Source organism: Balaenoptera borealis (genome assembly GCF_965194805.1).
Source record: "Balaenoptera borealis genome assembly, chromosome: 1".
Classification (NCBI taxonomy): domain Eukaryota; kingdom Metazoa; phylum Chordata; class Mammalia; order Artiodactyla; family Balaenopteridae; genus Balaenoptera; species Balaenoptera borealis.
This window is the reverse complement of record NC_138860.1, coordinates 34,632,222-34,658,515: the sequence shown is the minus strand read 5'-3', so window position 1 is coordinate 34,658,515 and position 26,294 is coordinate 34,632,222. Positions and strand designations below refer to the sequence as shown.

The 26,294-nt window shown below is 49.1% G+C and overlaps 2 protein-coding genes across 4 annotated transcripts; both read right to left on the bottom strand.

The window, feature by feature from the left end:
* Positions 1 to 917: 917 nt before the first annotated feature.
* Positions 918 to 7,483, bottom strand: KISS1 (KiSS-1 metastasis suppressor). The gene is made up of 2 exons (XM_082397147.1): positions 3,177 to 7,483; positions 918 to 1,260 (listed from the first exon to the last, which is right to left on the bottom strand). Exons 1-2 carry the CDS (start codon positions 3,277 to 3,279, stop codon positions 947 to 949), a joined length of 417 nt encoding a protein of 138 aa, XP_082253273.1. The 5' UTR covers positions 3,280 to 7,483; the 3' UTR covers positions 918 to 946.
* Positions 7,484 to 7,580: 97 nt separating this feature from the next.
* Positions 7,581 to 26,132, bottom strand: GOLT1A (golgi transport 1A). Of its 3 annotated transcripts, none has more exons than XM_082396966.1 (5): positions 21,638 to 26,132; positions 11,798 to 11,889; positions 10,593 to 10,771; positions 8,599 to 8,662; positions 7,581 to 7,923 (listed from the first exon to the last, which is right to left on the bottom strand). In XM_082396966.1, exons 1-5 carry the CDS (start codon positions 21,660 to 21,662, stop codon positions 7,885 to 7,887), a joined length of 399 nt encoding a protein of 132 aa, XP_082253092.1. In that variant the 5' UTR covers positions 21,663 to 26,132; the 3' UTR covers positions 7,581 to 7,884. The 3 variants fall into 3 exon arrangements, with proteins under 3 accessions (XP_082253092.1, XP_082253093.1, XP_082253091.1); XM_082396967.1 differs by lacking the exon at positions 21,638 to 26,132 and adding an exon at positions 21,587 to 21,632; XM_082396965.1 differs by lacking the exon at positions 21,638 to 26,132 and adding an exon at positions 20,033 to 21,083 and having other exon boundaries at positions 11,798 to 12,031.
* Positions 26,133 to 26,294: the final 162 nt, after the last annotated feature.

The window sequence follows — 26,294 nt, the reverse complement described above, 5'->3', positions numbered from 1 at the left end:
GAAAATGGGGTTGATACATGCTCAGCCCCCTGGGTGGTTCAAAGGATGTAGAGAAGTGATGAACATAAAGCACTGGACCCATCCAGGGTTTCCGGGGCAGGGGGAGGGGGGGTTGGCAGATGGATGGCCCAGCGCACTGCTGACACTCCTTGCGCATGGAGTGGGGCTTCATTGTGGTTGTGGCCAAGCACCCCAGTGGAGGTCTGACTGGGGAACTAAGGTGTTATTTAAACCTCAGTGGATGGGGCAATGGTTGGCATCATCTTCCAGATCAGGCTGTCCGACTGGCTAAAAACTTCCCTGGGAAAGGGGAAGGTACTTAAGCCATCTGCCTTCCCCTGCCCTAGATCAGTGCTACTCAAAGTGTGGGTGTCGGCTCATGGCCCTCTGAAAAATGTTGGTTTACCCATCTGCAGTGACATAGGTCTAGGAATTAAGAGAACATCTTCAGAAATTTTTATAGCTATTTGATATTGCTGTAACACCACCCAAGCAGCATCCAATTTGGGCTTCTTTTTAGTTATTTTTAAAAGTCTTATAGAGAGTCAGTGTGTGTGTGTGTGTGTGTGTGTGTGTGTGTGTGTGTGTGTGTGTGTGTGTGTGTGTGTGTGTGTGTGTGTGTGTGTTTAAAAGTACCGATCTGCCCCGAATTGGGGGAAAAAACAACTTGGTCCTTTACCTCTAGTTTGAAAATCATTGACCTTGATAACACTAAAGCCATCTTAAAACCAGCTAAGGATCCAACCGAGAGAGAAGGGGAACAATCTCATCCACGCCGCTTGCAAAAATTAGCCACAGATCACCAGCTGGTGAGACGCCAGCATTTCCTTTATTGCTTCAGGAAACAAGCTGCAGGCCCCTCCCACTGCCCCGCCCCCAGCCCCGGCCCCGAGCCACGCTCGGATCCGCGTCCGGGATTGGAAGGTCTAAGGCCGCACCTCCGCGCTCAGCCCTGCCCGGCGCCTCGGCCGCGGCTGCCGGGCGGCGCCGCCTGCCGCTTTCCGTAACGTAGGCCGAAGGAGTTCCAGTTGTAGGCGGACAGGTCCTTCTCCCGCTGCACCAGCACGCCGCCGCGCGGGGCGGGGATCAGGCGACTGCGGGGGGCGCACAGGCCCGGCAGCTGGGGCTCAGCGGAGCTCTCGGGAGGAGGGCACAGCGAGGCCCCCCGAGGGCTCGGCCCGGCTGCGGCGGGCTTCCTCTCCGCGCACCGCGGGCTCTGCGCCCCGGAGGCCAGGAGCGCCGGGGGTCTGAGCCGCGGGCCTAGGACAGAGCCACAGGGAGAGGCGGACGTGAGGCCGGGGCCCGGGAAAGACGGCTTTGGAACACCTACTCACATCCCCATCCTCTGCTTCTCTTTTGTTCCTTGACCCCTAGGAAGCTCAGAGCTCAAAGCTCAGCAGCCTCTTAGCTTGTGTGGTGTGACCATTTGCTCCTCCTTCCTTCAACATAGCTTTGATTTCAAATGTTTTACAGAATTGTCTTGAATGTCTTTTATATTGAATTACTTTTGTTTTTGTTTTTAGGAAGCAAGCAGGGTAGAGCTTGGAAATAAAGAAAACTCAAGTATTTGCTGGACACCCAGCTTTGCTCCTCTTCGTGGCTCTCTGGCTGGCCCGCCCCTGCATCAGGCTCCCACTAGACAGAGCTCCTTGGGGCGGTTAGGGCCGTGTTCATTCATCTCTGAGCCTCTCAGAGTCTTGAAAACAGTGCCTTGCACATACTAGGGCCTCAAAAATGCTTGTTAAATATATAAAAGCTAATGAAAAGCTTGTAGTTACAGAAATGAAGAAAGTGAAGCGAAGACCTTTGTGCCTCCACACGCCCAACAAGTGTGAACCCTAAAAGGCTATATAAGGACTTCAACAAAAAAGGGAAATTATCTGGGTCACCTCAACCAGCTCACCTCCCCCGCTCCAGGTATAATCTTTCCCCTTCATACTGAGGGTTAATGAGGCTAATTTGGAAGGCACTTCACATGCAAGGCTCATTAAGTGCACTATACTTTTTAGCAGTAAAGTAGTGCAACTAGCTCTCAGCAGACAATGACCCCAGCGAATTGTGGCAGGAGATGAGTGGAAATGAGGTCTGGGGTGTGAGTGGGTGTGTGTTGGGTGGAGGGTAGTTGGCTTTGAGCCCTGCTCTTCAATGCCGTGGCATACTCTGGAGAAGAGTGGGCATGGTCCAGAGTTAGTTATAATCTTCCTAGGAGGGCCCTGGGCCTGGCTGAGATGGGAGGGACGATGACTTCCTTTCTAGATACAGCCACCATCCCAGCAGTAGGATCACTGCTTAGGCTACTGTTTTTAGCATCACCTAAAAGCTTTTGCCAAAAAGAGCCAAGAGCTCAATGTCCCCAGGGCAGTGATGATGTTATTCTCTGGGGGATCCTCCCTCACCCAGAAAGAACACCCGATCCCAGGAGAGAAGACACACTTGGCAAAGGACACCCAGGGCCATGTTCTCTTTGCTTTGGGATAGCTTATGGGCACAATGATATCTTGTGTATAGAGAGAATGCTGCAAGTTCCATAGCTAGAGGAACTGAGGTCCCCAGAGGCCAAGCTGACCACCCAGCAGTGTTAAACCCCCCTCCTGACTTGGGGATGAGCACCGTCCTAGCTCATGCCCTGTAGAGGGCACTCTTGGGGAGCTCAGTGCCTGCTGGGTTTCTGCAGCATTGGATTGAGTGACTTTGGGAACGTTTCTTTACCTCTTTGGGCCTCAGTTTCTCCAGGTCATCAGTTTCACAATGAACTCATAATGTTGACAGATATTAAGGATCTGTCCTTTTGTGTAGGTTATTATTTTTTTTTTTCAAATTTCCCATAAAGGAACTGAGGTCACTGATAAGACAAACTTGCATAGTAAATTCCTTCCTAGCAGATCTGCACAGAGAGGTGGTTGGCAGAGAGCAGAGAGAAAACCGTGCAGGAGCTCGGTGGTTAACAAGCACCTGAACCTGGGTGAGCCTCCTGATGTCCGTAACAGTGGCAAGACATTCCTTGCTTGCAAAGTTAGTGAGGCCCCTAAATGTGTTGCATGTATCAGTCTTAGGTTTCCATTAAATGCAGCTTTAAATTCACGTCAAGAGACTAGCCATATCTGAAAAATATGGCAACTCTCATTTTGCGACAACTCACTTGCTCCCTCCCACCCTCCTTCCCAGACAACACATACCTGTGGCTCTAGGATTCTCCATGGGCGCCGCCTTTTCTAAGGTCTCCCTGAAGGAGACGGCACAAAGGAAAAGCATCAGCTGCCAAGAAACCAGTGAGTTCATTCTGGTCCTGGAAGTGCCCTGAGACCAAGACAGAGAGAGGGAGGAGGGACTAGGTTAGGCACGCCCTCTGGGCTGGGTGGTGGGGCAGATCCCAGTGTGCAGTGGGACCCCTGGAAGGGAGGAGACAGCCCCTGCCCTTGGAGGCCCCCAGTGGAGGGATGAGGCTGAACAGACACAGCATGGAAATGGGACTGAGACCACTTGCACCGTATAGTCCAAGCTGAACTCATGCTAGGTGAGGATCATAAGGGAGGGCTTCCTGCAGGTGAGGCCAGTAAGGTTAGGAAGGAAGGAGAGGAGGAAAGAAGGAAGGGAGGGAGGGAGGAAAGATTCATATCAGTGGAAGGGGCAGGACTGCTTGGGTTGGAAAATGGCCAGGATTCTGAATCTCAGGTTTGCTTGAGAGGAATGTTGGAGAAACAAGGAATGAGATGCAGTGTGGCAGTGAGCAGGGAAAGGTGAAGTGAAGTGGGGCAAGGAGTTCCACTGAATGGAGGACACCGAGCTCCCAACCTGCTCTCTGGAGCCTGGGAGCAGGCGCTTCTTCCTTCCATGCTGGGCTCTGCATAAATGACAACTTTCTGTGCTCCACTCTCCCCGCTAGAATGTGCCTTCCTGAACCTGGCCCAGTTCCCTCCTGCTGTAATGGGAACTTAATTCCTTTCCTTTTTCAAGAAAAAGGAAGAAAGAGGCAATCATCTTGCTCCCTCTCATAACCCTTCATAGCCTTGAAAACCGTCATTAAATTGTCTTATTGCCTGTAATTCAGGAAAGAGAAAAAAACTTTCCCTGATTTATCAGGTCACTGTCTCCATATTCTATTCCCTGTGGTCTGTGAGAGGATATGAATTTAATTGACTTCATGATTTTGGCTGTTGAGGTGGGAGCTGTGTACTCTGACCCCCTCTTCATCCCCCTTCCCCTCTCATCCCCACCCCCCCCAGTTCTTCCAGCTCCCAAGTCTGATTTCTCTTTGAAAAAGTCATCAGGCACTTTGAGACTGTCCAAACGTGATTAAAGACAAATTGGTGGAGAGCCAGGCAACACTGCAGGCTGAGCAGAGGGAGTGGGTGCCAGATCTAAAGGCTCGAGCCTCCCTCTGTGGTCGAGGGGTAAGTGGGCAGGGCAGGCGGACTATCATTTGTGCCCATCAGCTCCTAACGGTGGCTCAGCCCCATCCATCCCTCTGTTGTTGCCCCCACTCCCCTCTCCTCTCCCTGCTCCCACCAGGATGCAGGCATGGGGTAGAGTAAGAGTGGCATCAGGAGGACTCAAATCTAGCCACAACTCCACCCTCCCTCCCTGTGAGACAAGAGCAAGTCACCTCCCATCTCTAGACCTTATTGCTCCGTGTATAAAATAAGAGCATTGAGTCAGACTGGCCACAGACTGTCCTCTCAGATGGTCACTTATCCTTGCAGACTTTGACTCTGTGACACCCTGAAACCCAGACCATGGCTTTCTGCACCTGCCTTAAAGGCCTGGGGCGGGGCATGGAGTAGAGAGAGGATCAGTCCACTAGAGAGAACAGTGTAAAACCATTTCTTTTGTGGCTTCAGACCATGGATGCACAGGGTCCAGGTTAGTTCAGAAATCATTCCTGATCGCAGCACCTGGTTGGTGCTATGGGTGCACAGGTGTGCTAAGACACGGGGTTGCTTCCCCCAGGCCCTCCCCTGAGATCTAGCACAAGAAATTGAGTCGTAATCAGAATCATCTCAAAATAACATGGTAAATGATAGGCTGGGGGCACGTGAGTACAGGGTGGGTGGGGAGGCCTGGTGGTGTGTCAGAGCCCATGGGAGCCTGATCTGGAGGGTCCAGGCAGGTTTTCTGCAGGGGGTGGCGCCTGAGCTGAGTTTCTGAGCACTGAAGGCAGTCCCAGCAAGGGAGCTGAAGCTGGGTGTGGAGGGAAGTGCAGGCCCTCCAGCCTGCCAGGAGGGTGAGACTTTGCTGGAGAGAGAGTGAGTGATGAGGCTGGGGAAGGGGCCACCAGGGGCCTCATCCCGGAGCGGTGTGAGCCAGAGGGGAATGTGTGTAGATTAGCGTTTCAGATGGAGCATTCAGGCTGCTCTTCAGAGGCAGGACGGTGAGTGAGGAAGGGGGCAGAGGGCAGGCTGTATGGTTAGAAGGTAGCGTTCCTTCTTTATGCTCCTCTCACCCGTATTGCATCCTCCCCCTCCCATCATAGGTGGCACTTACCATGAGAACTTTGGTTTTCCCCCACTACCTGTCCCCAACACACACCTACACCCCTCCCCCAACTCTTGGTTCACTGCCCAGCACAGGGGCTTTTAACACATGTGGTAGAATTGAGTTGTTTGGAAAAGAACCATCAGCTTCCAAGGGGCCACTAGTGGCTGCCCTGCTGTGGGCATTTTTGTGGTCTCCCTGTCCCAGGGGTTTTGTACCTAGAGAGTAACAGGAATTCCAGGCTTGGTTGGAAAGCTTTTGGGGTGGGGCAGCTCCCTTCTGGGGTGATCCCATCTCTTAGTGCCAGGGCTGGCAGGGTACACAGGGGCTCTTTGTTTAGGTCTGTGTTTGCCATCCACACATCAGGGAACTGCCCAGAGGAGTCCTATTGAGCCTGTGAGCCCCAGGAGTTCCCCAGCTCCCTCCAAAAGCTTCTGTGGCCTCTCATCCCAGCCAGAGAGTTCATTCACTGTACTCATTCTTTCTACAGAAAAGAATCCCCAAGGTCCTGGTTTCATAAAGTGCAAGTCAACGTTATTTACCCGGACGTCCCAGAATAATCTGGCCAGCCGAGTAATCAGGGAAGATCGGCACCCCCTTGGCCTGCCTGGGACCCCTCTGTCAGTCTTGGAACTGAATTCCTGCTCCCAGCTTGGGAGCCTCCCTGTGTCCGGCCAGACCCCTCCCCTGGTGTGGGTGCTGCAGCGCACCTACCTTGCCTTGGCTCCGTCCTGAGGGGTCTCCGAGGTGATGACACTGCTTGGGTGAGTGAACACCTGGAGGGAGGGGAGATGGGCTCCTGGGCTCGCTGTCACCAGCTCCCTGGTCACGTCCCTTTTATAAAGCCCATGGTGACGTCTCCAGGCATAGGCGCACCTCTGCCTCCCCCTCCCTCCTCCTCAGACCCCCTCAGAGAGCACGGGGGATGACGGCTGACTCCCGCCTCCTGGTTCTCATGACTGACATCAGCCTTTTCCTGCCCCTCCAGAAGCCTTCCAAGGCTGGCTTTCTGATTGCCACTAGTTCTTTCCAGCCTTCTCACCGCTTCTCCCCAGACCCACTCCAAGACCCATTCTGCCCCAAACAACATGGAAGTGGACTGTTTGGGGGGGCAGAGTGTCGGCGTGCAATGTTCCCCCTCCAGACAAGTGAGCAGGATGCAAGGGAGGAAGGGGGAGGAGACGGCACAGTCTGCCCCGGGGGCTCCTTGCTCCCCGTGTGCTCCCAGCTCTGGCAGCTCAGTTGGGGTCTCAGACCAGAAGGCGGCTCCTGGGCTGGGATCTGGGATCTGGGACTGGGTGGGGGGATTGTCTCTTTTTTTTTTCTTCCTTCCTTCCTCCCTTCTTTCCCCAAGCAATTCCTGAGCATGTGCTCAGCACAGGGTTTGGAGATGAACATGCCGTGGTCCAATGGGCGGGACAGGTATGTGAGCAGCTGGCTAAGAAAGCAGCACCTTTGCAGCTCTAGAAGGTGGGCGTACCTGGGAAGCACTAAGGGAACTTGGAGGAGTGCCTTCCAGCTGCAGTGTGTCCGGAGGTGCTGCTCCTGGAGCCCCACAGTCATGTCCTGTGGCACCTCGATCACACCGTTTTGGAATTGCTGTGAGCCTTGCTTTGAAGTGGGGCAGGTCTCCTTCCCTTTGCACCCTCAGCACCCGCTCCTTTGCTCCGTACAGACACAGGGGCCCTCACAGAGACTTACTAAATGTACGCATTGCGGGGGACTCCTGTCTCTTTCTTGGGCCTGCAAGGATGCGCTTTACCCTTCAATGAAGTGCTTCCCAGGACAGAGACTGGGGCCCTTGGAAGGTAAGGGCTATGTCTCTACCTCAGCACAGAGGCTACCTGGTGAGTGAGCTGTGCAGACATCCACCTAATTAATGGTTGAGAAGCACTTCCCACCATGATGGGGATTAATACCCATCACTTGTTTAATACCTCCTGCTAACAGGGGCTTGCAAACATATTATCTCACTCATTAGGACTAATAAACACGAGGGTAAGAATGATAGGTCATGAGAGCACGCCTGCTTCTTGCCATGTGTGTGGGCCTGCCCTGAGTCAGAGAACGGACTTCATGGGCTAGAGACACTGACTTTGAGTCTCAGGCACATTTACAGCTTGGGGATTTAATCTTTGCTTTTCCTCTGATAAATACAGGGTGGGGTGTGATCCCATTCAATCTCCATGGGAGGGACCCGGATCTCTGCTTCCAACAGTCCTGACAGCTTCTTGCGTTGACTTGGGGATTTGAGGTCAGTCACTCGGCTCCATCCTTCCTTCTGGACTTGGAGAGGTCCAGGTATGATGGGGAGATGAGTCATTGCGGGGTGGGGGCCTGAGGGGGTGGCCCCCATTTCCTTTCCAGCCCCTTCAACCAATGATCCAAGTTCAAGCAGCTTATCTCTGCTGTTCAGACCATTGAGCTGGTGCCTTGAAGCCTCTGGAACAGCTGTGGGAGCCAAGAATCATTACTCCAGACAAAGAGTGCAGAGCAGACTCAATATCTAGGTTATTACGAAGCTGGCCTTGAGAGCTGGGAGCAGTGCCAGGCGCAGATATGGAGAGGGGACAGCGGGGGTGTGTCCGGGGGCAGGCATGTCAAAGTGCTGGCTTAGAGCCTCTCTGGGCTTCTCAGAGAGCTTGTATTCTGTCAGGTGCTTCAGAGAAAGGGAGGGGCAGGGGCTAGGGACCACTGCCCCATGCCTGCCCCAAGGAGAGGACAGAATCTGCCACCTGCTTTTCCTGTTGTCACTGGCTGTCACACATCCTCTCTCTGCCTGGGGCCCAGACTCAGCCCGCTCTCCAGAAGTCTGGCACTTTCTGGCTGGGTCACCTAGACTCCCTAAGGCTCCGTTTCTTTGGCTCTAATAGGGAGCTACTGACAAACACCGTTCTCTACACCCACACCTTTGGCACAACTGCTCACACCCCTCATCTCATCTGCTGTTGTCAAATGGAGAAGGTACAGGGAGGGGAAGAGGAGCTGAGGCTGGCCCACCTGGGGAAGGGGCTTTGAGGGGAGATGGGGAGGTGTCCACTGCACCTGGGGCAGCTGTTTTACTAAGTCCGTGCGCTTCCCCCACCCCAAGGCACCGCCACCAAGCCACACGCATAATCCACTTACCATGCTCAGGAAGGGGATGTTGGAGGTATTGCCCAAGAAGCCAAAGGCGACAGAGAAAAAGCCCCTAGGAGCAGAGAGGTGGAGGGAGTGGTCAGTGATGGCCCCAGAGGGGAGGATGAGGGCAGCGAGGCTGAGGTCCCCCCAAAGGCTCCAGCTTTGGCTCCCAAGAGAATGGGCCCCTGGGCACTGGGGGCGGGTGTGGTTCTGCACCCCTGTTTTTTGAGAGGCAGCCAAGTGGAGTAGTTAAGAATGAAGGCCCTGAGGTCAGACTCCCTGGGTTCAAATCTTGGCTCTACCACTCACTGGCGCTGTATAAACTTAGGCAAATTTCTTCACTTCTCTGAATCTATTTCCACCTGTAAAATGGGGTTAATAATAATAGTATCTACATCATAGGGCCTTCCACAAAGAAATGCTTGGGAAATGTTTATTTTTATTATTGTTACTGTCTTCTCCTCCCTAGACTGGGTGTGTACCGCCTGCCGCAGGTTTCCTGGGCTCCAGGCATGGATCGCCATTGGAGGCTGTGCTCACTTTATTCTCCCCCATGCCTCGGTGCCCCATTCTTACCACACACCCCTTGGCATGGATGGGTGATCCCCCAAAGGGCTTGGAGGCACGGAGGTTGGTGTGGGAAGGGAAGCAGAAATCTGAATTCTGGCTGAGCTACTTCCTTTCCTTGGGCCTCAGGTCCCTGAGGTTCGCTTGTGTCTCTGAGGTCTCTTATAGCTCTGAGTTTTGTGGGGTTTTTTTGCCCCTTCAGTGCTGCTGCAGGGTGTCTTTCTCAAGGTTTACTTTTGGTTAGAACTACTGAGTCTGCAGTGGCCCCACTCACACTTCCAAGTCTTCAATAAATGGTAACTAGTGTCAGAGTTAGTCTTCCTCACTAAACTGCAAGCTCCGCAGGAAGTTTCTCCTCGTTTAGTGCCATATCTCCACACCTAGCCCTGTATTTGGCACATAGTAGGTACTTTTTATATACCTGACTATTTGAATGAATGACTGTTTGAATAATGACATCGTTGAAAAATAATGGATGGCAGAACACATGTGAGAGAATTTCATTTCCTGCAACCACACTACATGATGTCTCTGAAGTCTAGGGCATCGGGCCGATCAGGTGTTTTCAAGGCTACACTGAGCAAGCTGATGGTTCTGATTAGCCTAGGGTTCCTGGTCCACAGCTCCTTCCCATGAGTCCATAAGCCATGATTCTTCTAGCCCACATCATCCCCATCCCACCCCTGTTCTCTCCACAGTGCCCCAGAGATGGTCTTCCTCAGTATCCTTTTCTTTCTTCTTCTTAAGGACCCTTCAGTCTTCTCTGAGACCCTACCCACCACTCAAGGCCTGTCTCAGGTCCTGCTTCCTCTGGGACACCTCCCTGGCCCTGATGGAGGCCATACACCTTCGCTGAGTTCCGCCGTGTCTTTCACCAGGCCCAGGCTGACACTGGACGGGCCGAGGGATATGGGAACATGAGCCAGAGACACCTGGGTCAAGTTCAGATCCTTTGCATACTACTTGTGAGAGCTCGGGCAGGGGCAGCCTCTCTGAGCATTGGTTTCCTTATCTGCAAGTAGAGGACAGTCCTACAATGGGTTGTGGAGATGACAAAATGAGAGGATGCTTGTGAGCATGCTTGGTGCATGTGAGGGGCTTAGTAGATTTTAGTTCACTGCCCTTCCTCCCTATCTGGATTGCTAGACTTGAGGGCAGGTCCTGTGTCTCCTCCCTGGTGACAGGCACAGTGATGGGTACACAGCAGGTGCTCCGTGCTTACTGATGGATGGGCTGATTCCCCCAACTTATCCTTCAGCCTACGGTTGGTGTCCACCTGATGCTCCTCCCCGTTTTCAACCCTTCCGAGGCTCCCGTCTCTTGCAGGATAAAGTCCAGCTTCTGTATGCACTGCTGGTCACGCTGCCCAAACCTGATCTCAGCCGTTCAGAGGCCCTGGTGGGCCCATCCAGGGGAAGGGGACCTGCACTCACTTGAAGAGGTTAAAGAAGCCATAGGTTTCCAGGAGCATGCCCAGGAGGGGCCAGCGCAGGAGCACAATGACCACGCCCCCCAGGAAGAAGCTGGTCCCCTTGAGCTTGTGCCTCTGGAAGAAGAAGGAAAACGTCTTCCTCAGGCCGATGATGAGGGAGAGGCCGGTCAGGAACAGCAGCTGTGGGAGAGGGAGGGGGTGGGTGTGAGAACAAACACACTGGCTCCCTCTGCTCCCTCGGGAGTCAGGGGCCAGGCCTGGAGCTGCGCCTCAGGCATGGGGCAGGACTTGCTAACTCTTCAAGGAGGGATAATATTGGAGAGGGTGAGTAATTTGAACTGCTTAGGAACAGAAGTGCCCAGAGGCAGGGTGGACCGGGAGACCTTTGAAGGTCTCTGCCTTGTCACCCAATTCGACCCAATTTCTTGGATCCCAAGCACTTCTTCTTATATGATATCATTTCTCATCACACCTCCTAAGTAAGATGGGAAAGACAGTGAGATTCTCTCCATTTTACGAAGGTGAAGGCTGAAGCCTAAATAGGTTAGGCAGCCACACCCAGTGTCACAGGGAAGTGTCAGGGCTCCTGCCTGTGGCAGCATTCTCCAGGCCCTCCACTCTATGGCCCTGTCACCACCTTCAGCTTGGCTCCTAACGATCCCTTAAGAGTGCCTGGCCTCCTGTCAAACTTAACTCTCTGGCTTTCTTCCGGCATGTTCCATGCTTTCCCTCCCCTTCTCCATACCTCTTCTCTTGTTGTTCCATCCACCTGGAAGTGCTTTATCCTCCCCACACTCATTTATTTTTCTAAATTGTTTTTCATCCTTCTCCCACAGGGCGTGCTCTCTTTTCTCCAAGCACCTTGTTTCATATTAGCTGTGTTTATCTTACAGTGACTTTACCACTGCCCCTGCCTTCCTCCCCAGTCGTGTATGTTGATGTGACATTCCTGTCCCTAGGTGGTGGGATTCTGACGGGCATCTGATTCATCTTGGTACCCTCAGGGCCTTGTCCGGAGACTGGCATGAGAATCCAGGTCCTTAGATTCTCTGTGCCCCATAGGCCTCACCATCCATCCCCAGCCACCCGTTGCCTGCCTGGGCTTGGTGGTGCCCAGCACCTGGATGGGCACGATCTGAATAAACTCAGGGCTGACCCTCCCGGCAACGGAGACCTCAGGTGTGTTCACAGGGCTTGGGGACTCACGTTTCCGAAGGCCAGGAGCACTGAATCAAAGTACAGGAGCATTCCAAAGAGGATAAAGAAGATGCCGAAGCCGGTGGTGCCCACACCAATCTCTGCAATGGGCAAGGAGGTTGTGGTGGGATGGGCTTTGGGGAGCAGCTTGGGATGCTGGAACTTCCCCCCATTGCCGCTGGACAGGTGCCCTCTGGGGGGCGGGGGTGGGGTGGCTCCACTGCCATCCAGGAATCTTGGCTTCTGTACTCTCAGGGAATGACAGGAGGGGAAGGGAAGGATGGGCACGAATCGATGTTTAGCACCTGGAAACTGCTGGTCAGTTCTATATACTCTGGCGTCCTGTCCTCACAACGTCTAGTAGCTAGTGATACTCTCACCACTTTCTATTTTCAGTTTCCTCTTGTCTTCAAATGCCACGTCATCTAGATCATTATCAGGGTTGGGTCTCTGGCTGAACACAACTCTCTGCCTACTCTGTTCCTGGCCTCTGCTTTTGGGAGCCGCTTGATGCCCAACTCACACCAGGGCCGAAGGGTACCACTGAAAACTCACAACCATATCCCCAAAGTGTCTCAGAACTGCCCAGCTGGCCTGCCCTATTTCTCAGGAGGCTTGCCCTCCTGAACAATTCTTCACAGTGTCTCCTTCCTTCTCTAAACCGCCCCAGTTCCCAGCCTTCTGATGATGACCTCTCACACTTGACTGGGAAAGAGAAGTCATTGACCGGAAATGTGCTCATCACCTCGGAGTCTACACCCCAGCCAGCACCGTGGCTGCCCTGCCACACACCCCTCGGAACCCTAACTTCAACCACAGGTGGGCCCCAGCAACAGCGTGTCTTTTGCTTTGTGTCTCCTCGTTCTTTGAACTACAGGAGTTGGCTCAGAGCCAGGGAGCCCAGCACAGATACGCAGGCTATTTAGGATATGAAGTTCCCTTTCTCTTAAACCCTCTCCATCACACAGAATTGTTAATTTTACTTTATCTGTGCCACTCTGGTAGTCAACAAATGACAATTCATTGTGTTGCTTCATTTTTAAATTGAATCAAGTTGAAAATTTTAAATTACAGTAAAATACAAATAAAATATATCATCTTAACCATTTTTAGGTATACAGTTCAGTGGTACTAAGTACATTCACCTTGTTGTGCTATCACCACCACCCACATCCGGAACTCTTTTCATCTTGCAAAACTGAAACTCTATACCCTCTAAACAACTCCCTGTTCCCCACTCTCTCTGGTAACCACCATTCTACTTTCTATGATTCTAACTAGTCTAGGTACCTCATATGATTGGAATCATACAGTACTTGTCTCTGTGTGACTGCCTTATTTCACTCAGCATAATGTCTTCAAGGTTTATCCATGTTGTAGCATGTGTCAGAATTTCCTTCCTTTTTAAGGCTGAATAATATTCCATTGTATGCATATACTACATTTTGTTTATCTAGTCATCTGTGGATGGACGTGGGTTGCTTCCACCTTTTGGCTATTGTAAATAATGCTACTGTGAGCATGGGTGAACAATTTCTCTCCGAGACTCTACTTTCACTTCTTTTGGGTATATACCCAGAAGTGGAATTGCTGGGTCATATGGTAGTTCTATTTTTAAGTTTTTGAGAAACCACCATACTGCTTCCCACAGAAGTTACACCACTATACATTCCCGGTAGTGGTGTACAAGGGGTTCCAACTTCTCTACATCCTCACCAACACTTGTTACTTTCTGTTTTTTTGCTTTGTTTTGTTTTTGATAGCATCCATCCTAAGGGGTGTGAGGTGGTATCTCATTGAGGTTTTGATTTGCATTTCCTTGATGATTAGTGGTGTTGAGTATCTTTCATGTGCTTGTTGGTCATTTGTATATCTTCTTTGGAGAAGTGTCTATTCAAGTCCTTTGCCCATTTTTAAAACAGGTTGTTTGGGGTTTTTTGTTGTTCAGTTGTAGGAGTTCTTTGTATCTTCTGTATAGTAACCCCTTATCAGATACAAGATTTGCCAGTATTTTCTCCTATTCTGTAGGTTGCCTTTTCACTCTGTTGATTGTGTCCTTTGATGCACAGAAGTTTTAAATTTTCATATAGTCCAGTGTATCTATTTTTTTCTTTAGTTGCCTGTGCTTTTGGTATCACACCCAAGAAATAATGTCAAATTCAGCATCATGAAGCTTTTCTCCTATGTTTTCTTCTAAGAGTTTGTTTTAGATCTTACTTAGAGCTAAAATGAACTTTGAGTTAATTTTTACATATGGTGTAAGGTATGGGTCCGATTTCATTCTTTTGCCTGTGAATATCCAGTTTTCCCAACATCATTTGTTGGAAAGACTGTCTTTTCTCCATTGAACGGTCTTGGCACCCTTGTTGAAAACCATGTGGCCATATATGCCAGGGTTTATTTCTGGGCTCTCTTTTATATTCCATTGGTCTCTATGTCTGTCTTTATGCCAGTCCCACACTGTTTTGATTACTGTAGGTTAGTAATAAGTTTTGAAATCAGGAAGTTTGAAACCTCCAACTTTGTTCTTCTTTTTCAAGATTGCTTTGGCTATTCAAGATCCCTTGAGATTCCATGTGAATTTTAGGATGGATTTTTCTATTTCTGCAAAAAACGCCATTGGGATTTTGATACATTATTGCATTGAATCTGTAGACTGCCTTCTGTAGTACTGACATCTTAACAATATTAAGTCTTCCAATCCATGAATATGGGTCTTTCTACCTATTTGTGTCTTTTAAAATTTCTTTCAGCAACAGTTTGTAGTTTCCAGGGTACAAGCCTTTTGCCTCCTTAGTTAGGTTTATTCCTAAGTATTTTATTCTTTTTGATGCTATGGTAAATGGAACTGTGTTGCTTCCTTTTAAAAAATTACTGATGAGGTACAACTTTAAGTTTATATTGTATATACAGTTTTGCAACTTGCTTTATTTACTTAATATAGCTAAAATGCCTTATTTTCTTTTTGTTGTAAATTATATGGTGAATAGGGTTAGGGCAAGAGTGTCTTTTTAAACTACAACATGTATAACTTTATTAAAAATGGCTTAACTTTTACAAAGAAAACACAGGTAATTTTTAAAGAGTAAAATTTTACTGGGCTTGTTAACTAACATCTTAGAATTGATCCTTACAATCTCTATGAAATTGGTATTATTGCTATGTTTCTACAGAGAGTTGTAAAAAGTTGTTAAAAGTCTGGCTGTTAAGAGGCAGAACTGTAAAAACAAAACAAAACAAAAACAAAATTATGAAGATTAGGCTTACCGGCTAAGTTATATTTACAACTGAAAGAAAAAATGAAACACAATCGTCTTTCAGGTAGGTAGTTAATCTTTCCTAACCTGTTACCATACAGATCTTAAGAGGATTAGGATCAGTTCCAGTATAGAAATAAGGCCAAAGGACTTCTTTAAAAGGTCATTAAAAATACAGAGATGAGATTTATTGTTCAAATTATGGATTGAAACCTCGTGCAACTCATCTTCTAGAAAAATGCCAGTCTAATTGGGTCTCCCTTTTGGCAGAGCTGGATTTGCTAGGAACCAGTACAACATAATTTCTCTCAGCATATCCCCCCGCTGCCCAGAATCCATCTGCTACTAATGGCGATTCCTCCTGTTTCTGACAAATCTCCGTAATCTATTCAAGTTCGTTTCCTATTTCCACCTCCTAGAATGCCTGCCTGAATTAAATCTCTTAGAACCCAAGACACTGGGCAGAGTACAACCCCCTTGGTCATTATGAAGGTTGTGTTCTGTCTTTCCATGTTGCATGATTTTTCTACCCTCAGAGACAATAAGTTGAGGGTCTAGAAGTACATCTATCTTGTCATGATAATTTTACACGGGCCAGGGTACTGTGGAGGAAGACCACAACCATATTTCTTTAATCTGAATGACAAAGGTATTTTAAGTTTTTATGCCTGTTATAAAAATCTCTTATTAGCTTACACTCACCATAAAAATAGGTCAGTTCTGACAATATACCCTTCCGCTCTATCTCCCTTAGTAGATATTTTTGTGTGGAAACATAACATGGGCATTTTATTGGGTTTTCATTTTGTTTTGTTAAAATATCCACATGCCCATCCTGTAAACACTTTACAGCCTCTTACTCTTTTTGTAGAAATAGCATACATTTCTCAAATTCATATTTCATGTCTTCTCTCCTATATTATACTTTTTTCTGCAACAATGATTTGCTGGCTTATATGGTTATTACTTTTCCAACTTGTTCCACACTGCCCTTCAAGGGCTGGTGCATTTCCAGAATTTTTCTGCAATGGAGTCAGCCTTCTTTATGGGCCACAATTAGTGCTTCCAGCGTTCAGTGGAGAAACTGCACCATGAACACAAAACCCCATAGAAAAGGGTCAGAAACTGTGTTTCTCACACACAAGCCTCAGACCTTGCTCTGCCTCTCTCACCTGTGGAGTTGCTGAGGGATTTCAGTCAAATTACCAGCCAGGGGCTGCTCCTGAAGTTCTTCTTGGGGCAGAAAGCATGGCAGAGAGGGTGGGGGTGGGACACGTCACCAGGAGTGACAGAAGCGCCTGCAGCCCACCGTCCCCAGGATGCAGACAGTTGGGGCAGCACACCCCTTGCTGGAGGTCACCCAGTCTCCAGGCTCTGGGGCAGAGAACGGCTGGGAGACTGACGGAACTCGCCAGAGAGGCCTGGCTCTCCAGGGCACCGCCTGGTGAGAAGTGGGGCCCTCCCCAGACTGCAGAGAACAACCGGGCTGATGGCTGCTCCGAAGTCCTGTTTAGACCCCGCCCTGCAGCGCTAACTGAGGCCAGGTTCAATGTCTTTCTTGCTTCCAGAAAGCAGCTACAGCTCCAAGGAAAGCGATATCCCCTGGAGCAGGCGGATGGGTCCCTCTGGTCTGAGGCTGTGCAAGGGAGCCTCAGACACCATTCACTTTCTCTCTCCCTCTTTTTTTTTTTTTTTTTTAATTTATGTATTTATTTATTTATTTGGCTGTGTTGGGTCTTCATTGCTGCTTTCTCTAGTTGCGGCGAGCGGGGGCTACTCTCCGTTGTGGTGCATGGGCTTCTCATTGCCGTGGCTTCTCTTGTTGCAGAGCACAGGCTCTAGGCACACAGGCTTCAGTAGTTGTGGCACGCGGGCTCAGTAGTTGTGGCGCACGGGCTTAGTTGCTCCGCGGCATGTGGGATCTTCCCGGACCAGGGCTCGAACCTGTGTCCCCTGCATTGGCAGGCAGATTCTTCTGTATTTATTTATTTATTTATTTATTTACTTACTTATTTTTGGCTGCGTTGGGTCTTCATTGCTGCACACAGGCTTTCTCTAGTTGCAGCAAGCGGGGGCTACTCTTCGTTGCGGTGTGCGGGCTTCTCATTGTGGTGGCTTCTCTTGTTGCAGAGCAGGGCTCTAGGTGTATGGGCTTCAGTAGTTGTGGCACACAGGCCCAGTAGTTGTGGCTTTCAGGCTCTAGAGTGCAGGCTCAGTAGTTGTGGCGCACGGGCTTAGTTGCTCCGCGGCATGTAGGATCTTCTCTGAACATGGCTCAAACCCGTGTCTCCTGCATTGGCAGGTGGATTCTTAACCACTGCACCACCAGGGAAGCCCGGCAGGCGGATTCTTAACCACCGCCAGGGAAGTCCCTCTCCCTCTTTTTTTAAAATCAATATCAAATGGACATAAAAGTTGCAAGTACAGTACAAAGAATTTTTTTCCTGAACCATTTGAAAGCAGTTGCCACCGGCTATCTCATCGCCCCTGAATACTTGGCTGTGGTTTCCTTTATTCTCCTATACAGCCAGGACACAACGTCAAAGTCAGGAGATTAACACTGATACATTACTACCATCCAACCCTCAGACCCCATTCAGGTTTCATCAGTTGTCCCAGTCATATCATTCACGGCAAAAAGATCCAGTTCAGAATCACATGTGGCATGTGGTTGCCATGTCTCTTCAGGCTGTTTTGTCTGAAACAGTTCCTCAGTCTCCCCTTGACATGACCTTGACACTTACGAAGATTTGGGCCAGTTATCCTGTAGCTGTCCCTCTGTTTGGGTTTGTCTGATGTTTCCTCATGACTAGATTCAGGTTATGCAGAGATATCAACAAGAGGTGATGCTGTGTTCTTCTCACTGCATCTATTAGGTGATGCATAGTTCCAATTTGACCTGTTACTGAATGACGTTTCTTTAAGTACTTCATCAAGGCGGAGTCTGCAGGCCCCTCCACCATAAAGTTACTCTCCTGTTTCCACCCCAACCCTGCCAGGATGCCCCCCTCCCCCTGGCCTGGCACCAGGCAAACCCCAGTGTGAACCCACCAGCCTGGCGAGGGCCCTGACACCCGCCCTGGGCACCGCCCCCCTGCTACCTCATGGCTTTAGGACTGAATTGTTCAGGAAGAGGAAGGAGGCAAAGGGGAAGAGAAAGAGCCTTGTTTCTCTTTTCAAAATTAACAACAGTGATTAATAGTAATAATTGTTAACACTAATGAACACATGGTGCCAGGCAGTCTAAGCACTTTATGTGTATTAACTCGTTTAATTTTCATAACTGCCTATGAGGTAGGTATGCTTTAGCCCCATTTCACAAACAGAACGGAAACACTGAGAGGTCTTAACCTGTGCCCAGGGGTGCACAGCCGGCAGCTGGCAGAACCAGGGTGTGAACCCAGTAGACTGGCTCTAGAAAAAGTGCCTTTAACCAGCCCTGTCCGGTCCACTTCTGCCCCCACCCCCTCCACAGAGAGGCTCTTGCTTGGGCCTCCCATGACGTCCATGTTCCCAGATCCAAAGGAGAGGGGTCGGTCCTCATCTGTCAGCAGTTGGCCACTCCCTTCTTGAAATATCCTGTGGTGGCTTCCGTGACACCATGTTCTTGATTTCTTCCTGCTGTTCTGGCCACTCTTTCCCAGGCTTCTTTGCCAGCTCCCACTTCTTTCTCTTCTCTTGGGGTTTGAATTGCTCAGGGCTTCAGCTCCAGGTCATTTCTCTTCTCATTCTAGTTTCACATGAATGTCCACATCTTTAAGTATCTCTTGTGTGCTGACAATGTTGATATTTATCTTTCTAGTCCATGCCTCCTTTGAGCTTCCAAACTCCTATCCAGCTGCTTACTTGGCATATCTGCATGTTTTTCTCTCTCCAAGGCATCTTGAACTCAACAGGTCCAAACTGAGCTATTGATTTTCCTTCCTTAAAGCTGCACCTGGCACAGTTTTCCCCAAATGAATGAAATGTCATCACCACCCACTCAGCAGCTCGAGGCAGAAGCCCAAGAGCCATCACTGAGTCTCCCTCACTGTTCCTACCACCCCTCCTCCATTCAATCCACAGCTAAGTTTTATTGCTTCTTCCTCCTAAATGTATCTTGAAAGACGTCCACTTCTCTCCACTCTTACCACTTAATTCTAAGCCACCATTATCTCTTTCCTGGACTCCTGCGACATCCCCCAGTTAGTCTCCTGCTTCATTCCTGCCACCCTCTTATCCCTTCTCCGCACAGCAGTCAGGGGCCTTGGAAAACATGTAATCCGCTCATATTAGCACAGCGTACAATCCGTCATGGCTTCCCACTGGCTTAGAATGCAAGAGTCCTCCCACCCATGCCTTGGCTTACAGGCCCTGCATGATGGGGCCTAGGCTTGCTTGTCCAGCTTCATCTTCCGCCCTTGCCTGCCATACTCCAAACACATCATTGTTTCCATGACGAGCCTTCCTGCCTCGGGGTCTTTGTACACGCGGTTTCTCCCCACTTGCTATCTGCCCAACACACACTCCTTCAGGTCTCAACGCAAATGTCAGTTTCTCAGGGAAACCTGGTCCACTATCTGTTCCTGACTTAATCTGGTTCCCTCATTTTTTTTCTGTTTGTAGGACTTAGCACATTCTTCATAGAACTTAGCACATTTTGGTTTAATGTTGGCTTGCCCCTGGGCTCAGGCCTCAGCCCTCTTCTATTTTTTCCCCTAAGTCAGTGTTTCTCAACTTGGGGTGGAGGGGTGGGTGCTGATGGGTAGGTTGGCAATTTTGTTCCCCTGGGGACATTTGGTAACATAAGAAGACATTTTGATGGTCACAATTGGGAGTGAGAGTGTGCTACTGCCATCTAGTGGCTAGAGGCCAGGGATGCTGCTAAAATCCTACAATGGACAGGCCTGATCCCCCTCCCCCCACAACAAAGAACTACTCTGCCCCCAAACGTCAGTAGTGGGGAGGCTGAGGAACTGTGCCCAGGCGATCTCATGGTTTTACATACCATCCGTACGCTGGCAACTCCCAAATTTCTCTCCATTGCAGACTAATATACCTGACTACCTACTTGACATCAAACTCAACATGTCTAAAACCCAACTCCTGCCTTCCCCACTACTCAACCCTTCTAATTGTTCAGGCTGAAAATATTGGAGGCATACTTGAACTCTTTCTCTCACAACCCACATCCAGTCCATCAGCAAATCCTTTCAGCAATTTCCTCAGCGCAGATCCAGCACTGACTACTCCCCACCAGTTTGCTGCTACCACCCTGGTCTCCTCCACTGCCTCTCACCTCAGAACTGGTTTCCTCCATCACCTCTTACCTCGGAACTGGTCTCCTTCACCACCTCTTGCCTCAAAACTGGTCTGTTGCTGACCCCACCCCTCCACAGTCTGTCTATTCTCAATCCAGCACCCAGAGTGATCTTTTAAAAAATATAAGCAGATCATATCACTCCTCTGCACAAAACCTGCTAATGGATTCCCATCTTATGGAGATAAAACCAAAATTCTTATACAGCCTGGCCTCTGAGTGACCTCCCTGACTATCCTCCTACTGCTCTCCCCTCTCCTCACTTTGTTCCACCCACACCAGCCTCCTTGTTTTTCAAACACACCAAAGTATGCTAATGCCTCAGGGCCTTTGCACTGGCGGTCCCCTCTTCCTAGAACATTTCCCCCCCTCCCCCCAGACAGCTGCGTGGCTTTGCTCCCTCACTTCCTATGGGCCTCTGTATAAAAGTACCTTCCCAGGTAAGCTTAGTGACCACTCTATACAAAACAGTAACCCCTCCTACCCCGCACTCCCAAGCCTCTTTACCCTGTTTTACTTTTGTCCAGAGGGAGGTATCACCATCTGACATGCTACGTACTGACTTCATCTGCTAATTAACCTGTTTCCTCATTCTGGAACATAAGCAGGGAATATGTCTGTTCCATTCACTGTTGCATACCCGGTGCCCAAAACAGTGCTTGGCGCATAAAGGAGACAAATTTGTTCAGTGACTGAATGAGTATTATCTCCAGTTCACAGATAAGACACTGGCTTTAAGTAACTCACCCAAATGAAACTTACAGAGCCACAGTTTTCACCACTTCTCCTGGACCTTGGGACTACCTCCCTGCCCTCTTCCCTGAATAAAGGGGAAAGATATTTAGGAGTGAGGACAGAGTGATTTGGGGAGGGGATTTGAGTTTAGTTTCTGATAAGAAGGGGCCGGGGCCACAGGATACCCTAAGACTTTGTGGGGGAAAGATGTCTCAATAGGCAGAGGCCTTCTAGGTCCACCCTTGTAGTATCCCATGTTTAAGAATCCTGAATGGGGAAGGGACCAGCCTGAGTGGTGAACTTGCCAGTTCCTCCAGGCACCAGCCTCTGGCTACCTGGGGGCCCTGGGCAACCCCCCACCCCCTGGAAGGCAGGGAGCCACACCCGGCCCTGGCCCTGCTGCCTGAAGGATGCCAACAGGGCAGCTCCCAGCCACTAGCTCCAGAGGTCGCCTTGCAGGTTCCCCAGAGAAAGATCCCGGCTGGGAGGGGCTGCATCTTCACCTACCCTAGCCGGTCCAGCCCAGCCCCCTCGACAGCACCGGCCCCTCGCACTCACTCTGCCATTCGGTGATGGAGATCATGCTGCAGGCTGCCTGGGGGACCTTCCGGGTGGAAGCTGGCAAGGGGTGAGGAGCCCAGAGGACCGAATTTGTACATGCTCAAGGGAAGCTGACCCTTGGTAAGTTGTGAAATGAGCCTCTGGTAAATCATTAACTTCCCCTAGACAGACACACACACACACACACACACACACACACACACACACACACACACACACACACACACGGCTGCTTAAAGTCAGAAGTCTCCCTCCGGGTTCTTCCCAGAGGGCACTGCTCCCTCCCACGCGCTCCGCCCACTCGGAGAAGGCCACGCCCATCTGACCCCTGTATTCCCCACCACCCCATGCCCTGAGGCTGAGTTCAGCTGTTTCCATCTCTTTTGCAAAATTTGGACTCTTTATGGAAGAATTGGGATTTAGGAGTACCTGGATTCCTTACTGGCTTGGTGGAAGGTGTGGGAAGAGGTGGGATCTGTTTCTCTTCGGAAAAGTACTAAATTCATCTTGTAAGTAGTTTGCTCGCTTTGTGCCAGTACCCACGCTAGACGCTAGGGGCGACAAACAACTGAGTAAAACCTGTTGCTGGCAGCCTTAGGAGAGCGCCAGATTCGGTTGAATCTAGGACAAAAACGTCCCAAGGGAGTTAGACACGGAGGGCTTCGATCTCCTTTCCTCCAGCAGTGTCCAACTTTGGACTGTGAAGTTGAGCTATGGAAAATGAAAGATGAATTTAGGCTTAGGGTAGGGCTGGACAACGATTCAGGAAACCTGGTTCGAATCCACCCACCAGTTGTGTAGATGTGGCTGCATCCTTTCCACCCTCTGTGGGCCTGAAAAAAAGAGAGGCTGGACAGTTCCTAACATCCTTTCTCTCATTGTAGAGCAGTGGTTCTCAATCCCACTAGAGCCAGCATTCCCTCTGTAATGTCCCCTCTGTCCTGCAGTGCAATTCATAGATGATATGACCAGTCTACATACATCATTAAAAAAACCCTCAAAGCTAATTATAATAAAGAAGAAAAAATTATAATAAAACACAATGTCTCTCAGTATATAAATGTTCAGGCAAAACTTAACAGAAGACATAAGTAAAGTAGGCAGATTGCTTGCACCTACTTGTGATAAGTTTGAACTTAAGAGAAATAGACCACCATTATATACCACCACCCCTCCAAAAAAACCCAAATAACCATTCTCTCCATAAAAGAAAATGAAAGAGCGGTAGGGAGTGAATACCAGAATAAAAACTAATGTTAGCTAAGTAAAAAGAGACCAGAGGTCCTTGCATATAAAAAAAGAGGGAAATAAACTTCACTGAAGTAGAGATAACATAGCAAAGCAAGTTAGAGATGGCAAGGTGGAGACATTGAGGAAACACCATGTGAATGCAAACAAACAGTTTGAGGGAGTTCCCTGGTGGTCCAGTGGTTAGGATTCAGGGCTTTCACTGCCATGGCCCGGATTCAATCCCTGGTCAGGGAACTGAGATCCTGCCAGCCATGCTGCACAGCCAAAAAACAAAAAAACAAACCAAAAACTGCGTTTGTTGTGTGTGTTGTTTAAATAGCTCCCCACGTTACCACATGGGATGGGGTAGTGGCGACATGTCATAGACACATAGATCTGTATTTTGAAACGCCATCATGTGTTGAGGCAAAATTCAGTCTGTGGGACCTTAAAAGGCCTTGGAGATCATATATTTCCAATAGGCAATGGGGAAGAGAGGATGGACTGGAAAGAGAAGTGGTGATATAAGCCGTTTAGAGAAATTGAATGTGGACCCCTGGGACAGTATCAGAGAAAAATAGAAAAACAACAGGCAATTCCCCAAAACATTTCCACATATAATTGTTACAACATAGGTGTTCGTCTTTGGGCTGTAAAAAAACTTAAAAGATATAAAGGAGGCAATAATATGAAATAATTTCTAAAAACATTTCTTGAGGAGATCCAAGGAGACCCCTTGCATTTCAAGTGTCTTTGCTCTAATGATGTTTGGTTCTCTCAGAGCTCCTCTGTTAACTGTTTTCAGTCAGCCTCTTTGCTTATTCAGTAAGACCCTACTGCGTTGGAACCAAATATACAGTAGTTGCAATGTTAGAATACATTGTGTAGACAATGAGTGGAGCAGATTATTCAACAATTTTGAGACAATGTCTTTATTCCACTTAAGAGCCTTCTCCATAATAACCATCTCCTAACTTACTGAGTTATTCATAGAACTTATTTTTAAAAAAACTTAGCTTATAAAAACTTGTTAGGACTATTATGAATTCCAGTACGACTGACATACTGGTAGTGGGTTTAGTCCATTTGTACATTTTAAAGTCGTGCAGGACAGAAAGCAATTATTTATTTTGGAAACCTGCCCTGTGCATTGCAGCCACTAAATGCCAGTAAGAGTTTTGCCCCCTTAGCAGTGAGACAACTTAAGCTCCCCTGAAAATTTCCAAAATCACCCCTAGGAGGCAGTATCATCCCCATTGAAACTGGTAGGTTAAGAGCTCAGGCTATAAAATCAGAACACCCTGGGCTTCATCCTAGCTCCATGAGACAGATATTTTATTCAGCCTTTCTGTGCTTCAGTTCCTTTGATAATAATAGTACCTATCACGTAAAGATATAATGAGAATTAGTGAGTAAACGCATGTGAGGTGCATAGAACCCGGTACCTGGCTCATAGTAAATAACGAGTCACTGTTCTTATTATTCTAGTATAGTTATGATAATTACTGTGTTATTAATATTACTATTATTCGTGCACTGTTAAATGCTGTTATGTGAAAGACTTCTGATCTCCTCTTAATTGTGGTTTTAAACTGCTCCCACAGGAGTATAAAATAGCAGCTAACAGTACCTCCCCTAACAATGGAGCCCACCTGTAAGCTCAGAACTGAACCCTCCTGAAGCTGGGCCCTCTTCACCTGGTTCTCAGATTACAGCACTGGGCACCAGAATTGGGCCCCAAGGGGTTTGTCTATAGCCCATCTTCCTGGAGAGGGGCCCACTTCATGGGGGGCAACCCCAGGGAGGAGGACGTAGGCCCTGGAAAGCCTGTCCTGATCACTGTGGAGAAGGGCTGGGATAGTGCAGCTACTCACTGGGGCTGGAGGAATAGAAGTGGGCAGGGGGAGGACACCTCAGATGGCTGAACAACAGGGGCCCTGCTGACGTCCTCCAGCGAAGGCTATGGAGCCAGCAAAGGGGAGACCTTGGGAAACATTTTCCCTCTTCCCTCATCATGCCCCTAAAGGCAGCCAAGGGGCCAACACAGTGTCACCACCATCTCCTCTCATTTGTAAATGAATTTGAGTTTTCAAAGGGTTTTTCATCCATTTTTTCATTTGACTTTCTTGAGAGCTCCATAAGATGGCAATTAATATCCCCATTTCGCAGATGAGGAAACTGAGACTCAAGAATTTTAGTGACTTGTCCAAATCTTCATGCAGCTAGCAAGGAGCGGAGCCAGGAGTTGAGCATGGCATCTCCTTTCCTCCATCATTCTCAGCAATGGGGTGAGCCAGTTCTGCACTGGAGGCTTAGGGATAAGGGGGCATGTGGCATGGCCCCCATTCCCTGGCAGCAGCAGGGTCTGAAGCCTGGCTGCCGCCTGACCCTAGCATGCCTCTCTTCAAGAATAAATACACAACCACACAGTTACAGAGCACTACTCCTTAAAGGGCATTCTGCTAGTTGCTTTTTCATTTATAGTTCCTGACTACTGCCCCCTTTTGCAACCCCAGCCTGGCTTGATTGAAGGGCTGATCTGGGCCAGAGGGTGGAGCGGGCAGGGACCTGTGAGCATCATGCTTGGAAAGAGGCGCCCAGCAGTGCCCTGTGTTCGCACATTCCACCTCCTCTCCAGGTCAATGGCTTTGGCCTAGAGGGGGAGCTGCAGACAGAGAGGCAGGTCCTGGAAACTGACAATTTCTCCAGTATACCTCCTCCAGCTCTAAAGGTCTGTCTTGAGCCTGTATCTGGTCCCAATTCTCCCTGATTCACAAAGGACATCAAGGTTTATAGCTCTCCCAGGGATGTTACAAAATCCAGTCATTTTACTTATTTTTAAAAGTATAGATAGATAGATGATAGATACAAAATACATACTCCACTAGCCTTTTAAAGATGAGAAGAGGTGTCCAGAATTCAAAATCAGTCATTAGAACCAGGCTGAGGCTAATCAGGAATTATTACAAGAAGCTTGCCTTCCTATATCCTCTTTCTTGAACCATTAATGCTTCCTCCTCTCCCCAGACATCCTGCAGAAGCCCAGGGAAGCCTGCCGCTGTCCTGGTCTCCCGTTCTCTCTCCACCCCCCCGCACTATAGAATTCACAGGGTTTCTTGACTCTCACTCCTCACAAACACTTCAAATTGAGCAGCTCTGGTAAAGTCCTTCACACTGAGTGTCAATAAGGGATAACCACTGAGTACCTGCCAAGAGAAATGACCCCAAAACACTGAGGCTAGATGAAAAGAATTTGGGCAACCTTTCTGATACCACCCCCCACCCCTGCTTTCAGTGGAAGCTTCCAGGGCCTGAAGAATCTGATATTTCCATTGTACAGGACCTTGGGACAAACGTTGATCTGGGATCACCTGGATCAAAAAGATGACAGTGGTGTTGACAACAAACCATCATTCCCTAGTTC